The 16984-nt window shown below is 39.1% G+C and overlaps 1 protein-coding gene across 2 annotated transcripts in view; it reads left to right on the top strand.

Annotated features, from left to right (window-relative positions):
• LOC126299198 (uncharacterized) overlaps window positions 1-16984 on the top strand; it is a 256140-nt gene that overhangs the window by 212833 nt on the left and 26323 nt on the right. For both annotated transcript variants that reach the window (XM_049990979.1, XM_049990980.1), the window contains 4 exons: window positions 13207-13357; window positions 13824-13989; window positions 14073-14182; window positions 15368-16355. In XM_049990979.1, coding sequence (XP_049846936.1) covers window positions 13207-13357; window positions 13824-13989; window positions 14073-14182; window positions 15368-16355 — 1415 coding nt within the window. The remainder of the gene's footprint in view (window positions 1-13206; window positions 13358-13823; window positions 13990-14072; window positions 14183-15367; window positions 16356-16984) is intronic.

Raw genomic sequence — 16984 nt, 5'->3', positions numbered from 1 at the left:
GACAGGGAGGCAGGATCAGAGTGGTAGGCTCTTTCTTGGGCATAGATAATCCCATGTAGGCATAGGACAGTAATTGGGACAGCTTCCACAGATGGTGCTGCGAATGGCATTCCAGTTGTTGAAGGGCAAGGGTTTTTATTGCAGTGATGGAGTTAAGGAAACTCCAGCAGCAGAGTCAAAGGATTTTGTGAAAGGGACAGATTTTGTGAATGTAGCAGAGGCATTCTAATATGGTTTGAGCTTGATTGTATGATTGTGAGGGACCAGATTGGTGAGGGTGAGGGACAGATCGAACTGGAAAAGTTGAAGCTTCTTGTGGTAGGATGGGTGACAGCCCAAGATGCCAATTTTAATGGTGAGCCCATTAGATGGGATACCATGTATCAGCCAGGATCTGAGAAAGAGGATGTACACTTTGAGTTTTGCTAGGAAAAAGGAGATTTTTTGGAACTTGTGGAGGTATAGTGGTTAGGGATTCATGGTTGGATGGTTGGGAGACAAAAGGAGTGACAGAAAAACAGGTTAAAAAAAGTTGAAACTAAGAAGATGAAAACTTGGTCGAAGTCTTACAACAAAAATAAATGGTAGGTACTGTATAGAGAGTTGTGTAGGAAGTAATATGAAAGGTCAGGAAATATTTTAAGGAATCAAGATGCAGTAGGAACGCTTATAAATAGATATGATCGATTGCAAATTGAAACTGTAAAAAAACATGATGCGTGATCATATAATGCGGTCATAAATAAACACATGCAATCAGCTAACAGTCAAGTTTGGCAGTATGTGATGGTTGTGAAAAAATGCAAAAAACACTGGAATTAAGGGGGTAGGACATCAAACTGGCCGATTTGGAGCAGGGGAGGCACCACACGACACTTCAATTTCCACTGTCTATACTTCTACAAATAAATTCAAAAAACTTTGTCAGCATGACTATGGAGGAGTCAGGATTCACACTCATAGCAATGGAAGTTCAAAAACATAACAAAATAAATTTTTTTAAGTGTGAAATTTCACCATTTTTCACTTACTATTGGCTGCATTTGTTGCTATAGGTACACTTTTCTTCATAAGTAAGAGAGATTCTTCGATGAATTTTGCACAGCATACAAACCATACTTACAGGCATATGAAACTCTAGAATTTATTTAATTAATGAAAAAATGATTGAGCTGTTACATTTTAAACTTCATGTTTAGAAAAAACTCAAATTTTGTGGTTAATTATCTCAATTTTTACCACAGTTTTTAACAGATTTGGAAAAGTCTAGAGTTTTATATACCTGTAAGTATGGTTTGTATGCTGCGCAAAATTCATCAAAGTATCTCTCTTACTTATGAGGAAAAGTGTACCTATAACAAGTGCAGCCAATAGTAAGTGAAAAATGATAACATTTGACAAGTAAAAAATAATTAGTTTTTATGTTTTTGAACTCCCACTGCTTTGAGCGTGAATCCTGATCCTGATCGATGCTGATGAAATTAAAATGTCATGTGGTGCCTCTCCTGCTCCTAGTCGGAATGTTTGACATCCTACCCTCCTTAAATGTTTGAAAAGGTAAAGCTGCTGTGCGAACAGTGAGTTGTAGTGCAGCACTTATTAGCGTGGTGGTTTGTTAAAACAGTGGGCATTCAAATTGCACAATGGAGGGCGACCAGTGTGTGTTTTGAAGACAGATACTCTAAGAGAGAAGAAAGTATGAAAATATTAAGTCATAAAGAATGTTGAATGGGTTGTAGATAAGTGAAGACAAACAGGAACAAATTTAGAAAAGTGTATGGGATGGAGGAGAGCTTATCAGCAATGTATAACAACCATGGTAGTTCCTGGATGGAAAAATACATGAAATTAGGGAAAAGCAACCACTTACTTACAGTGGACTGGTGCATCGCACACAGAAACATGTAATAGAAAACAGTTAGCACTAGCCTTCGATCTCTTGCTCTTCTTCTAGTAAGAGTACAGCCATTCACACACACACAGCTACACAGACTCTAATGTAAATGCTTGTGGTGGCAATGAGACTGATAATTAAATATTGAATGTTGAAAGGAGTCTTCTGCAAGGAGAGGTGAGAAGGTGGTAGTGAAGCATGCAGGGGTAAGGAGAGGGTAGCAGAGTATTGTGAGGTAGGTCTTTTGATGAATAACTCAGTCACTTTCCCTTATTTTGTTTATTTTTCCATCCAGGAATTTACATTATTGTTAAATAACTGATGATGTTGGGTACAAGAGCTTCTCTAAGATGAGGTGGTTGTTACAGGAGAAGAATCTGTGGTGGGCTGCATCAAAAGAAATCTGTGTTAGGCCACAGCAAAAGAAGTTTCGTGGCAGGCTGCATCAAACCAGTCAGAATACTGATGATTAAAAAAAAGTCTTGACTTTCATAGTAAAGATTAGAATGTCCTTTTAGGAGTCCATGGTTATTTTTGGCATTTATTAAGTGTTTTACTACGAATGCCCATTATCAAGTTTTATTCAATCTATAAATACATAACATGTTTTAATTTTTTAATGGTAATACCACTTTTTACTTATACCCCTGTAACTTATCAGGTATCTTTGCTGTTACATTTTGATTGCTAACTCTTTGATCATCTGTTTGTCCTGTAGGTACCTGAGGTTAGCTTTAGGAAGTGTAGTGACTCATCTTAAATTTACAGCTGATGGCTGCCATTCTCCTGTGAACCTATCTTGTTATAGGAATGCTCCCAGATAACCCATCCTTCTGCCTGACACAGTTGCCCTAGATCAGAATGCTAAAATGAGTTTAGACCAGAGAAATGGACTGTTAAATCTACAAGCTAGAACAGACCCAAATGTCTTTGTTGACAAGGTATTATGGTGGCCTTTAAGTGTCATGCTTGATTTGTAATATGGGCACACTGCTGTAGTCTGTGTCTGGCACCACAGAGCAAAGAACTCTCATGGATACCATAAACTCAGCTTACACCCATCTTGCGCATTCAGCATGAAGTCATGGAGCCCATGCAAACTTCATCCTTAAAGAGAATGCAAGTTTGATCTTACTTGTATCAATAACATTCTGTGAAGACCCATGAGGGTCTAGAAATAAACTGATCAGAACACTACACCTACCACTGCATCGTTCACTGCACACCTTGACAGCATAAGAAATATATTATACTTTTGCTGGGTGCTTTATATTGTGACCGTTGGGTCATCGGTTGTAAAATTGATATAGAGAAATGAAATGAAACAAGACAAAGCACACAGTATAAGCATACTAATTTGGTCGGGAGGGACTGAAAGTTTTCAATGTGGAGTTCCATTACTAAGCACATTACTCATGGATTCAAAATACACTTTAAATAAAACTGAGCACATGAACTGAATCTGAAAGCTAATAGCTATTTGATCTTTTACTTTGGCATTTGTAGTATGAGCACACTAAACAACTATTGTGTAATATGCAGTCCCTTGGTAACCTGCTGAGATGTCCATCTTCACCATCGTCCACTGCTGAGTCTCTTCCCAAGTGTGTCCCCAACCTCTGCATCTGATACCATTTCAGATGGTTTGACCATCTTTCTCAGATGCCAGCCTTCTCATAAGATATTATGACAAGTTTTATTCTGATTTTAACAGTCAGAAAAATAATAATTTTCTATGAGACTATTTTTGCTTTCTCCCCCACCCAGGTCACAACAAGTCTATTTACTTGGTCAAAGGGTTTCTCTGCAGGTATACTACATCTTTTAACATCTGTTGACTGGAAGGCCACCTACTCAGAATGTTCTACAAAAATCTCAAAGCTCTTGTAGGCCTTCCACATGACTGTCTTGTAGCCATGCCCCAATTAAAGGTTCTCCCTCCTCTATCTACACACCTGTTATATCATACTCTGTATTCTGTCACCCTGCTTAAGATGGATACAAAATAGGCTTCTCATGGCCCCTTGTATTGTGGTATCTCATACATTGGAATTTATACCCTGTACTTGAGCATGGAATGTAGCATTGATAGAACAAAAGCAACTGGCTTCTGACACTTCATCCTTACTGCTGACATGAAAGTAATTGGTGTAACAGTGTATGAGTTGAGTTGGATTACAAGCACTGTACATTCCCTCCATCTCTCATCACATGATGTGTTAGATGAAGTGGTTCCCTCTGAACTTCTCATACAACTCTGGAAAATTTTTTCTTCCTTTATGAAGAGTTCAATATGTGTGAGATTCTCTGTGATTCTGCAATTGCATATCCCATGCATGGGGTAGAGCATTTATTTCCACACTGTGATAGATGACTATTATCATCTATTGATCTTTCATTATACACTCCTGCCATAGTGCAAACTGATCAGTGCAAAATGGTCAGTGATTTTCACTCTAGTGATCACTTTCCAATGTGAATTCACCTGTTCGACAGAGTAATGTCTGAAACAAATCCACCAAGATGGCTGGTCACCAATGCAGACTGGATACTTTAGAGCTAACCTGCTGTGTTCAAAGTTCAAAATGGTATCCAGCACTAGAGGGATCATGCTACTAATGCAGTCCGTAATGCCACTGAAAGTTTTGTATTGTGGAACACAACACTGTTTGTTGATAACACAACCAGAAAATACATTAAAAATGTTCAGAATCTGTGTAATTCCAAGTCAGTGACCATCTGTAACACTAGTAAGACCAGAGAATAATCCAAGAGCAAGTCCAGGAACATGAGCAGTGGTTGTAATTCAAATATCAGCTGATGATGTGAGTAGCTGCATCAATAGTGAAGGCTAGGATGAAACACCTGCTGCTTGCAGCTGCTTTCCTTTACAGTGCAGCTAAATCAAAGGTTCTTGCCAAGAGATGTGGTGAGTGGGGTGTATCTGCTGTGCTGCCTGGTACTTGTGTAAGGACTGCTTTGATTGGAGTGCCACCTATGGTGTGACTTGGAAATGCTGTCTTTGGTGTCTGTGTGAGAAACAGCATTCTTCTCCTTCTGAGATGCCATGTATGGGCAAAAATGGCCCATCTTGCCCCACATTTGACACAGGGGAGGGGGTGTAGTAGTTGCACATGGTGACTGCAAGATACCTCCTTGGTACTAAACCTCCATGCAAGTTTATCAGGCTAGCTAGAAGTCTGCAGAAAGTGGTACAGGCAACTTAAAGTAGAACTGGTTGATTCTCTCACTCAAAACTGCAAAAGTTAAGTTATCCCTTTTCTCAATCAACTTACTGAATTGATGATTAGGACTCCTCCATACCTATTCTGTCCAGTTTTCTTGCTGATGAAGTCACATGAAGCAGCTCTTGTAGTGCCATAAGATTCTTTGACAGATGCAGATAGTCTATCTGTGTGGCTGTTAATAGATATTTGGGTAGTTAATGTACTTCAAATAAATTTTTAGATGCCATTATGGTGCATTTATTAACAAACATTGTAAAACAGTTAACAATCATACCATTAGACATAAATAACTTCAAAATTATGTAAAATTGAGAGCATAACTTGCACAAACATCAAGTCTGGAATGTGTCCTAACACCAACTAGCATGCAACAGAAATCTTTAGTGCACATTGAATAACTTTAGAGGTATTCATATACTGTCAGGAGATTAATATATTTTCTTTGTTTCCTGATATAAATTCCGGCCGCAGTGGCTGAGCGGTTCTAGGCACTTTAGCCCGGAACCTCGCGGCTGCTACGGTCGCAGGTTCAAATCCTGTCTGGGGTATGGATGTTTGTGATGTCCTTAGGTTAATTAGGTTTAAGTAGTTCTAAGTTCTAGGGGACTGATGACCTCAGATGTTAAGTCCCAAGGCGCTCAGAGCCATTTGAACCAACCTGATATAAATAGTTTACTGCATATTGGCATGATAGTAGCAAAGCTTTAATGAAACTTGGGTTCTGCCTAGCATTTAAATTGTTCAAGGTGGCTTTTAAAAATTAATATTTGACAAAAGAAATCTCTTTGCATTGTGTCAAAATGAAATGAAGTGAAATCATTGTGTGGTATTGATAGCTTGGAGGACCCATTCAGGGAAGTTCAGCTGCTGAGTGCAAGTCTTATTTCAAGTGATGCCACATTGTGTGACTTGCATGTCAGTGATGATAAAATGATGATGAGGACAACACAGCACCCAGTTCACAAGCAGAGAAAATCTCAAACGCCCCGGGAATCGAACCTGGGCCCACTGCATGGTATGCAAACACATTACTACTGAACTAAGCTGGTGGACTGTGCAGAAATGTTGGTGAGCCTCTGGTATGCCATTCTTTGAGCAGGATCCACTCTCCTGGCTGATGCAATGTTCTCCAAACCACAGCCACACAGCACATCCATTATCACTGCCTGTGTATTACTTATGGGAACTGCTACTTACTTAGTGCTATAGCGTTCTATATTGCTGCTTAAGAAAGTGAGTTGTGCTGTTAACTGCAATGTTCCAACACAGTGTTACAGTTAGCAAATAGAATGTGGTTCAAATAAGAAGAATGTCTTGTGATGAAGACTCCATCATCTTGATGTCTGATGATGCACTTGATTTACAATTCCAGGGCTGGGGAGTTACTGTTGGATGTCATGTTGCATCATGCAACTTGCATTAGGGGTGCTGGGGACCAGTAGTTTGGCATGGTGATGGAGCATAATTGGAGGTAATGTTCCTGCTGCTGCAGATTAAGGGATGGTAGTGCCTGATTCACCTATGGTCCAGGAAGCAGGTTGTGAGGGCTGACAGGAGCCTGGGCCTCCTGCCTGGGTCCAAGCTGGTTCTGATGACAGTGCCACTGTTAGTTATCTGCCGCCATGTGATAATGGTGCCACTTTTGTGCCCCCATAATTGTAGTGGGCAGTCTGAATGTCTGAGCCCATGCCACAGCAGCTGCCTGGAACTGATGACATGTCAGGGCATGGTTGTGGTGAACCTGAGGCTGCAACAAATGCAGGGGGGGGGGGGGGGGGGTAGTATTTGCCTATGGAGAAATTTCTCTGGGGTCTTCTTACGGAATCAAGTGAACCTGTATGATTTCAGAGGTAGAGTGAACGCATCCTGCATTAATGCTGACTGTGGGGCCACAGCCTTTCATTCTTGGATGTCAGTATTATATGCTCTGCTTTATCATTGTTTTGTGGATGGTACAGAGTCATAAGCAGATTGTGGATGCAGTGCCAGCTGCAGAAAGTGGTGTAGATGTTAGAACTGAACTGAAGGCCATGAAAACCTTCAATGGTGAAGATTATAGCCGATGCTTTGACCATCATTTCTGTTGTGAAGAATGCCATTTGATGAACATAATGGAACTGAGAGTAGGCTTCCACAATCACAAACCTCATAGTATTCAGAAAGGGGCCAGCAAAATTTATGTGGACATATCCCACAGCCCGAGAGTATGCTCTTGGAGGTGCTGTTTGATAAGTGGCACAGCTTGTACAGGATTGTGCCATGTGCTTTATTGCAGATTCACTGGCCAGTACATACAACATCTGGCCAAGGTGTTCATACGTGTGACTCTCCAGTGCCCAACATGGAATAGGGAAAGGACTTTTTCATGGAGGCTGAGTGGTACAACTACTCTGTGAGGTTTGTGCTCTGTGGCTAATAGAAGAAAACCATGTTTTTATCAAGAGGTGATACTGAAGTTACCTTTTTGTACTGGGTGAGCATGAGTGAGTAGGTGGTTGTGCCATGTCCTTTGTGTCCATTGAATAATCTTATATAACATAGAACCTTTGGGAGACACTGTGAGGAAAAGCTTTTCCAGAGTGTGACACACCACTGTGCCTATTGCAAAGCAGATGACTTCTCATCTGTTGAAGTGAGTATCTGGCCCTGAGTCTTTCATTGTTGTTAATTATGTCATTTCTCATAAGTTTCAGTGATGTGTTCTTGTAGAGCAGGTTCATATCATCAGCAACTAGTCAGGAACTGTGTATGCTGACTTTCTTATGGAGATTGCTCCACATTGGGAATGAATGTACCATAATAATTTAATTTTCACAAAAATGCTTGTATCCCTCAAGATTGTTTATGGCAGGCAAATGATCAATCACCTGAATGTGCTGCTGTTTCTGCGAGATTCACATTGTATAATGACAAACTCTAAATATTCAACAAACTTCTGGAAAAACTGGAATTCCTTTGCATTACAGTTCAACCCGCATTCTGCAACACGCTGCAAAGCTGATGTAAATTTCACAGATTTACATGTGTATATCCACTTGTTACAATTATATCTTCCAGGTAGTTGTGACATGATAGAACATCCTGTTGGAGCAGATTTACCATTACATGTACTTGAACACAAATATGTTTACAACTTCTGTACAAGTAAAGAGTTTGGAGCACAACACACACTTCTGGCTTGTGGTAGTTATGCAAAGAAATACTGCAAATCTGTGAAATAAGCCAGAGTCCATCATAACACTATGAGAATTCTAGACACAGTTAAATACCATACAAAAACAAGTGCAAAGCCAACGTATATTCATTAACCATCCAGACAGAGTACTAGACTGACTTACCATAACTGTTTGTGTCACTTTATTCTGCTCTAGAGATCACGGGAATGTGCCATGTCATATGACGTGGTGCAGGCAGGTGTTTCTTCATCTAGCATCTGTGTGCTTGCTGCTGATCATCAGCCTGTTCCTCATGATTCCTGAGACATGGCATTAAGTTATGACAATAAAATAATTAGATGGTAAAATATCACCAGTGTTCTTCATCTTATCAAAGGCATTTAATTGTCAGCCGTAAATTTATACGATAAAAGCAGTGTTTTATAGAAGACCTGATTCAGAAAAGACTGGTAATTTTTCAAGGAATAACACACAAAATGTTATCATTGCTTTGTAAAGCAATTCACAGAGGAGCACCACATCATATGCACAATGAGAATTTCAAAAGACTTTTTACATGGCTGGAATGCAGGCCCAGTACTTTCTCATTGTTAATGATAAACAAGATTATGTGCATCATATGGCAGAATTAGGGCTATTGGCAGAAGATGTACATTACAAAGCTGATAAAATATGTATGAACAAGGACAACAGTAAATTATGTTTTAATAATAATAATAATGAACATATGGCAATGGTGGCCAGGAGACACCTCGCGGGGCGGTTTGGCCGCCGCTCCACAAGTTCTTTAACGCCACTACGGTGACTTGCGAGTGATTGAGGATGAAATGATGATGAAAGACACACAACACCCAGTCATCTTGAGGCAGAGAAAATCCCTGACCCTGCGAGGAATCGAACCCGGGACCCCATGCACGGGAAGCGAGAACGCTACCACAAGACGACGAGCTGCAGACTATGTTTTCATAAATGTGATTAACTGGGCTTGCGCAAATTGACTAGCTTTTCACTTTGAAAGAAACACAGGTCACCCATTAAAACAAGTCTTCTGAATGTGTACGCAGTCTGTTTCTTGAGATAAGTCAGTTTATTTGAGATCATAGTCACCTGACTTTACCTGATGTTCATTATGAAGTCTGCCTAAAAACTTATCAAATGGCACAGACAAAATAATGACTATGTATCAGAAGGGAAAATTTGGTTTTGGTCTGTGCTGTTTGATTTGTACACATGTTCATAAATGACCATGTGATGAAAATTGGTTAATTTTTATATGGAATAATGCAGTCTATTCAGAAATTTAATTAGTTTATGATTGCTGTGGATCTGATTTGGAGAGAAACGCATAACAGCTAATCAATGCTTGTACTGTTCAAATAATTTATTGGAATGTAGCCAGATGACATCTTTGACAATTGATGATATTTCAACAGGTGCACACCCAGTCATTTTCAAGGCACAGATGCTGCAAGAAAATTTAAATTTGTACAGTGCTTTCTTGGTGCATTTGTGCATTGAAAATGACTGGGTAAGCACCTATCAAAATATCGGCAGTTGTTGAAGATGTCAGTGCATGTGCCTTTTTGTTGTCAGCCATTTGCAAATGAAAATGTCACAGTACAGTGAGCCTGAGCATATAGCACTTGTGAAGGCCTACTACGCAAGCAATAAAAGCCGAACTGCAGCTCAAAGGAAGTTTGCAACTGCGTTCAAGCTGAAGCAACTGCTACAAGTGTGCTAAAAATAAGAATTTGATTCACAAGTTTGAGAGAATGGGTAGTGTTTGTGATGACAGTGTTGGTAATGTTGGTCATCCAAAAAGGGTGAAAATGCCTGAAAACATCAAAAAGACATGCACTGTGTTTCAAATCTGCCTCATGAAATCAATCAGATGAGCTGCACAACATGTGGGAATCAACCAGAAGACATTGCGACAAATTGTTGTTGAAGACAATTCTTTTCCCATACAATATTTAAACCCATCAGCCATTGAGGACCAGGGCTGTGGAACAGCAGTTGTGTTTTACCAACACCATTGTAAACAGAATTGACAAACAGGATGTTGATGTGAAAATGGTTTGGTTTAGTGATGAAGCCCATTTTCATTTGGATGGGTTTGTCAATAAGCAATATCATCACATCTTTGAGACTGACATTTCGCATTTTGCAATTGAGACGTCTCTTCGCCCTCAATGGGTGACTGTATGGTGTGCAGTGTCCATAATCGGTGTGATATTCCTTGAAGGAACTGTGACTGCCGAATGCTACGTGAAGGTTTTTTAAGATGATTTCATCCCCATTATCCAAAGTGACACTCATTGTGACAGGATGTAATTCATGCAAGACAGAGCTCAACGTCATCAAAGCAGGAGAGCATTTGATGTCCTGGAGGGGCACTTTGGGAACAGCATTCTGGCTCTGGAGTACCCAGAGGCCACTGGCATGGGCCTCGATTGGCCGCCATATTCTTAGGATCTGAACACATGTGACTACTTTTTTTGGGGACTAGAGTAAAAACAAGCAATAACCCCAAAACCATTGCTGAGCTGAAAACAGCCATTCAGGAGGTCATTGACAGCATAGATTTTCCAATACTTCAGCAGGTCATGCAGAATTTTGCTATTTGTCTGCACCACATCATCACCAATGATGGCAGGCATCATACATGTCATAACCAAAATCTGAATATCTGAAGTGATGTTTACATGTTGAATAAAGTGTGTGCACACCATAGTTTGTAACTAATTTACCTGTTTCTTCATATAGTTCAAAAATTGTCACCTGTATCTGTTTCACATGACAAGCATAATGAACAGTTTCTTGGGCACCACAATTGCATTGTGCCATTCCAAGGTGATTACATTAACAGCCATTCATTCCTACCAAGGAAAGTGCTGGAATGAGGAGGCTCAACATACAGAAGTGAGATGTCCATCTTTATTACAAGTGACACATTGTGCCCACCTTTTTGAGCAGTTATCATGGGAAGGCTTGTGAAAACAGTCTGGGTATGACTGAAGTGTGTGCCTGACGAGGGGCCAATATTTCATCCCTTGTTTTCAAGGTGGAGCCAGAGTGCAGCCATGTATGCATTACCTGGGATGGAAGTGATGACTGCCATGTCTGTCCAAGATTCTAAATGGTGACTGAGAGCCTGGGAGATTTTGAACAACTGAGCCAATTTCTATACCTCCCCCAAGGTGAGGTTGTCAAATTGCAATGGTTTTTGACATACTTCCTTGTGTGGGACTGCTCAAATAATAGTATCCGAGATCATAACCTCCACATATGATTCCTTAGCATTGGGAATAATGAAATGGCACTTTCTACTGAGACTCTGTAGTTCACTGCCCACAAATTGTATGACTGGTTGGGCTGTCTTTGACACTGATAGAACTTCATTTGTGACACTATAATTTGACAATGCCTGTGAAAATGGGCATTTAAGAGAGCACACATTTCCTAAAAATTTTGCTGGGCCAGATCAGTGTGTGTGCATGTGTGTGTATGTATGGTGGAGTGGAGAACAAGCTTACAAAGCAACCAGTATGTTGGGGGCAGAATCCAAGGAAAAAAAGAGGTATTTATCAGTAGCAGGGTCTGTTACCTCCTTCAGTGTGGTAAAACACTGCCGGAGTCACTTCTCATACACACTCCACCCTTCAACTGTTTCATCATATGGCAGGAACAGTGGTGCATGTGTTTCTGTCTGATTTAAAGGCAATTTTGTGAAAAGAGCTTTCTGGTGCTTCCATCCTTCCAACAGCTGTCTCAAAAATGCTGAAAAATGGCCTCCATGGACAAGCCTGATGGTGGTTGATGCTGTGCTGAGTCCAAGTTTGCACAACATAGCACCAAGCGAAATAGCACAGTGGTTAGCACACTGGACTCGCATTCTTCGGGAGGACGATGTTTCAAACCCGCATCCAGCCATCCTGAGTTAGGTTTTCTGAGATATTCCTAAATTGCTTCAGACAAATTCTGGGATGGTTCCTCAGAAAGAACATGGCTGACTTCCTTCGCCAACCTTCCATAACCCAATGGCACTGATGATCTCACTATTTGCTCCCCTCCCTCAAATCAACCAACCAACCACAACATAGCACTAAGTTTGACCACTATCATTGGCACTTACATTGTAGCTTGCAGCATGAAAATAAGGTGGTAATTCAGTTAACTCATATATTTTACAGTTTAAATTCAGTAAAAGAGTTGCAAGTGTAGTACACAGCCCAAATAATTTAGCATAACAGCAAATAGTTTCTTATGTAGAGAATGGTAAGTGCACAGTACTGTGTGTAAAGACAAAGGAGACTGAGTAGCTTGAAGCAGCTGCAAAATAGGTGGTCATTGTGAAGTCTGGTGTGTCTGATGCCCACCAAAGTGGATGGTAGCCCTATGGGTTACAACAGTTTGTTAATGTACATTTTACTGCCATCAAATAGACATTTAAGTATAGCAACAGTTGTTATTTGAATGCAGCCTTGCTGTAACCTCTGTGCTAGTGTTTGACTATGGAAATGCTCTGTTTGATGCTAATCAACTTCAGTATATGTACAAGCAGTTCATTCATTTGTATACAGTTGAAGATGCAATTTGGACATTATATGAATACTTCTGAACTATTTGCACAGATTGCCCAATTGAAAATGGACATAGACATCAAAATTAGCTGTTTCTGGAAGACTTGTAGATTTTAGTTTAATTATCACAATCAAATAAAGGAAAAATTACTTCTTAATAGTTTTAGTTAAAGAAGACTCTAAAGCATTTTTCAGATATCCAATTTATGATGCTGTAGATCCTAAGTAAACAAAACAGAATTTTTTATATGAATAATTTATCTTGAAACAATGTGATATACATATTTTTTTGTTACTCTTGTCAGGCCATACTTTGAAATGAAAGCCCAGTTCAATCAGTTATTGGAAGAGCAAAAGAAGCGTGTCAAGAGTCTAGAAAAGCAAGTAGGCCAAGCAAAAATGAATTATGCAGAGGCACTACGTAACCTGGAGCAAATCAGTGATGAAATTCATAGGGTAAGTAAATATTTCATGTAAACACATGTATACACACACATTCACAGAGGGAGACATAGAGAGCAAGAGAGAGATTCTTTCTTGAAAACCAATTATCTTGAAATCATCTGGAGATTGTTAGTAAGGCAACAAATTTATAGCTTCTGCTTATAAATGTCTTTTTTATCACTCAGGAAAGCACATTATGTAAAAGAATGACTGGAATGTTGAATCTGTGCAATTTCTCTATAACACTGTACATGATATCATCTATTATAGTAATAATCACATTAAATAACAGAACTTTGTGGGAGGATTCAAAGTGTGACTTTTCGAGTGAACTTACATAGTGATATTCAGTTTCATCTTGTTCTTATAGTGCCCTTTCCCATCCTTCAGTTTGCCTACATTTCTGCCAACACTTGCCCACTCTTCTTGTGAATTTATAGCTTTCTTTCTGTCTGTATTTATTGATTGTTATTTACAGACTCGCAAGTATAGTGGAGATCCTCTAGGAGCAAGGGGCTCTGGTGTTGGCTCAGATTCTCCAGTTCCATTACTTACCTCTCCTGAGAGACCTGGTGAAAAGATCGAAGGTCATCCAGGTGGAGTACTACCACCTGTCCTCAGTTCATCATCTGCTACTGATACAGGTCAGTTGCAAGAACACATTAATTTTGTAATATTTTTGTAAAGCATTATCAGTACTTACCATACTGTGATTTCTTTTATGCAGATGTATGGTCAGATTCCACAGGCACAGGACCTCCTGATTCTGACTCAGGTGATGAATTTCTTAAGCTACCTGACAAGTTAGGGCCAAAAGCTGCACCTATAGTATCTAAGGTAATTTTTATTTCTGTTTCAATGGCTTGCATACTGAATACATGTCCATACTTAATGTATATTACCTAATAGTTACATAAAGAGAAATGTTTTATGTTGTTCTGTGATCAAAGCCACAACCAGTTCCTTAATCAAAAATGGTACATTCCTATTGATTACAATATTCAGAATATTTCAGAAATATAAACAAAAATCATTTATCTGTAGCATTTTAACAGCAGTGCTATTCTTTCTTACTCATTTCATATTTCAAAAAGATAAAAGCAGCAGACGAGCCATTTGCTATTATCTGAGAGAAAATATAATTCATTTTGAAGTAATCTAACTTCATGAGGCTGCTGTGAATATCATTCACACTTTGTATTGAACTGTTTGCAAAGCACTTGCTCTGAATGTATTGTTGTTTTTGTTGTTGATGTTTGCATGTACTCAGCAAGATTTGATCTACCCGTTAAGTTTTCATGCAGTTTTATTCAAAGTTACAAAATTGGTGCCAAGCGGTTCTAGGCGCTTCAGTCCAGAACTGCCCTGCTGCTACGATCGCAGATTCGAATCTTGCCTCAGGCATGGATGTGTGTGATGTCCTTAGGTTAGTTAGGTTTCAGTAGTTCTAAGTCTAGGGGACTGGTGACCTCAGATGTTAAGTCTCATAGTGCTTAGAGCCATTTGCACCATTTGAACAAAAGTGGCTTGGGAACTTTATGCTCATTTGTTAAGCACATAATGTGCAGGTGGATGTGGACTGTGATTGGTTGGGGTGGTGGGTTGAAAGTAACAGGATGTAGACATATACTCTCATTTTGTTGAATGTATGCCAATGAGTAGGAGAAGAATGGCACTAATGTGGCTGACATCTGAAATTTGATTTTGTTTTTTTCTTGGATTAAACAACATAAGCTGTTGTTTTCAATTTATACCACACTAAAACAGTGTATGTAATATTTTTTGCTTGAAAAGAATATGTTGTGTTAGTAGATGATAGATACACTATTTTCTTCAAATCATTCAACTAATTTAATCCACCATCACTTTGACTTCAGCAACATGAAACGTAATTTAAAAAAAAATACAAATTTATGTATTATATTTGTTTAGGTGAACCAGAGATTAATGCATACATTAATATGAACTGTGTAAAGGACATTTCCTCTTCTATGAAACATGTTCCTTTTGTTTCTGTTTCAGGCAGAAAAAGATATGATACATTCCCAGATGTCAGAATATTTGGGCACTCCAAACAGAAATGTTGAACAGTCTGTAAATGGAAAACCAATGGCCGAACTAGCTATACAGTCACAAAACACCTTACAATCTACATCATTGTCTCCAAGGCATATGGTTACCAAGATCAATTCAAAGGTTTTGGAAAGTAACTCATCCAATACACAGTCAAAAAATAGAACACTCTCAGGTTTTGAAGTTTTGGAAAGTGATGAAGACAGTAACATATTAATGAGACCTCATGAGATAGAGAGTTCTTCTGAAACAACTTTACTGCCTGAGAATACTTCAGATGACCAGGTCTGGACTGAGATTAGTCTGGAACATTCACCAGAAGAAATATCCCAGCCATTTGTCAAAATGGGATCTGCTGCAAAATCTGTGGAGAGTAACTATACTCCAGTTTTACCCATAGCAGATAATGAAAGTCAGCAACCACTCAAAAGCATTGAAGCTGTACGATTTGTCCAACAGAACCACTTTGCACCACAGGGCTCATCAAAACAAGAATCTGTAATGAAATTTTCACGTCATTCATCTCCCATCAAGAAGTGTTGGACTGAAAGTGCTGAAGCAAAATCTCCGGAACAACATCCACTCTTGGCAGGGAAGGTACCATCCCCAGCACACATAATAAAGTCAGGTGTTCCAAGTCTGTTTAGAGCAGTGTCATTGGACAAAGCTACTCAAAATTCACCTGTTAAGTCAAAATTAGATAGTAGCTTAACTCGATTTACAACACGTTCAAGTGCAGTGACTGAAGGAGACATGAGTAATCTTAACCGTCGACAGAGCTTAGACACATTGCTGTGGAGTGGACCTACTACTGAAAAGGTCAAGGAATTATTGTCACATGGCATGATGATGCTGAATATCTCATCATTAACAGAAAGAAGAACAAGTGAGGCACCAAGTGAAACTGTGGAGGAAGATACAGAAACTACTGCTACAGGTAGTGTATTTATTCTAAAATATGTGCTTGTAGTCAGAATTTATATTTTACAACAGTCTTGATTAAATACTACATGAAACTTGCCATTGTCCGCAGTACCATATAGAACATGCTTTAAGCTTCCATGCAACAGTAATATGTGAGGGTAATGTTGTAATGCAATATCAGTCATAGTCTTAGGTTTGTTTATGTCAGTGAGGTGTGCATTCTATATCACATATTTACCATTTATTTTGTAGGATGAGTCAATTTAGTAAACTTTTTTACACATTTATTACATAAATGTAATGTTAAGCTAAATACTGCTGACTTATAGGTTTATAGATGACTTTTTATTTTTGTTCAGTAATTTTTCTATGTATTGGAACCGTTACCTTGGAGAAACAACTTTGACTTGAAAATAATTTTTCTGTTTGTCAGATATTTTATTTTCATTTTTAGAGTGCCAAAAAATTTTATGGCTTTGTATATCACTCCCTTCTGTGCCTATGTTGCATCCACTACGGAGAAGTGCAGATAATGCTTTCTTTTAGTTTTTTATTGGTGATGTTCTTTATTCCTCTCTGTCTCAGAATCATTGTCAACGAAACATTTCAGTATTGAGTAAATTAGCAGTGATGCTGTGGTTA

This window comes from Schistocerca gregaria, chromosome X, assembly GCF_023897955.1.
Source record: "Schistocerca gregaria isolate iqSchGreg1 chromosome X, iqSchGreg1.2, whole genome shotgun sequence".
NCBI classification, from domain to species: Eukaryota; Metazoa; Arthropoda; class Insecta; order Orthoptera; family Acrididae; genus Schistocerca; species Schistocerca gregaria.
This window is presented reverse-complemented; position numbering and strand designations above follow the sequence as displayed.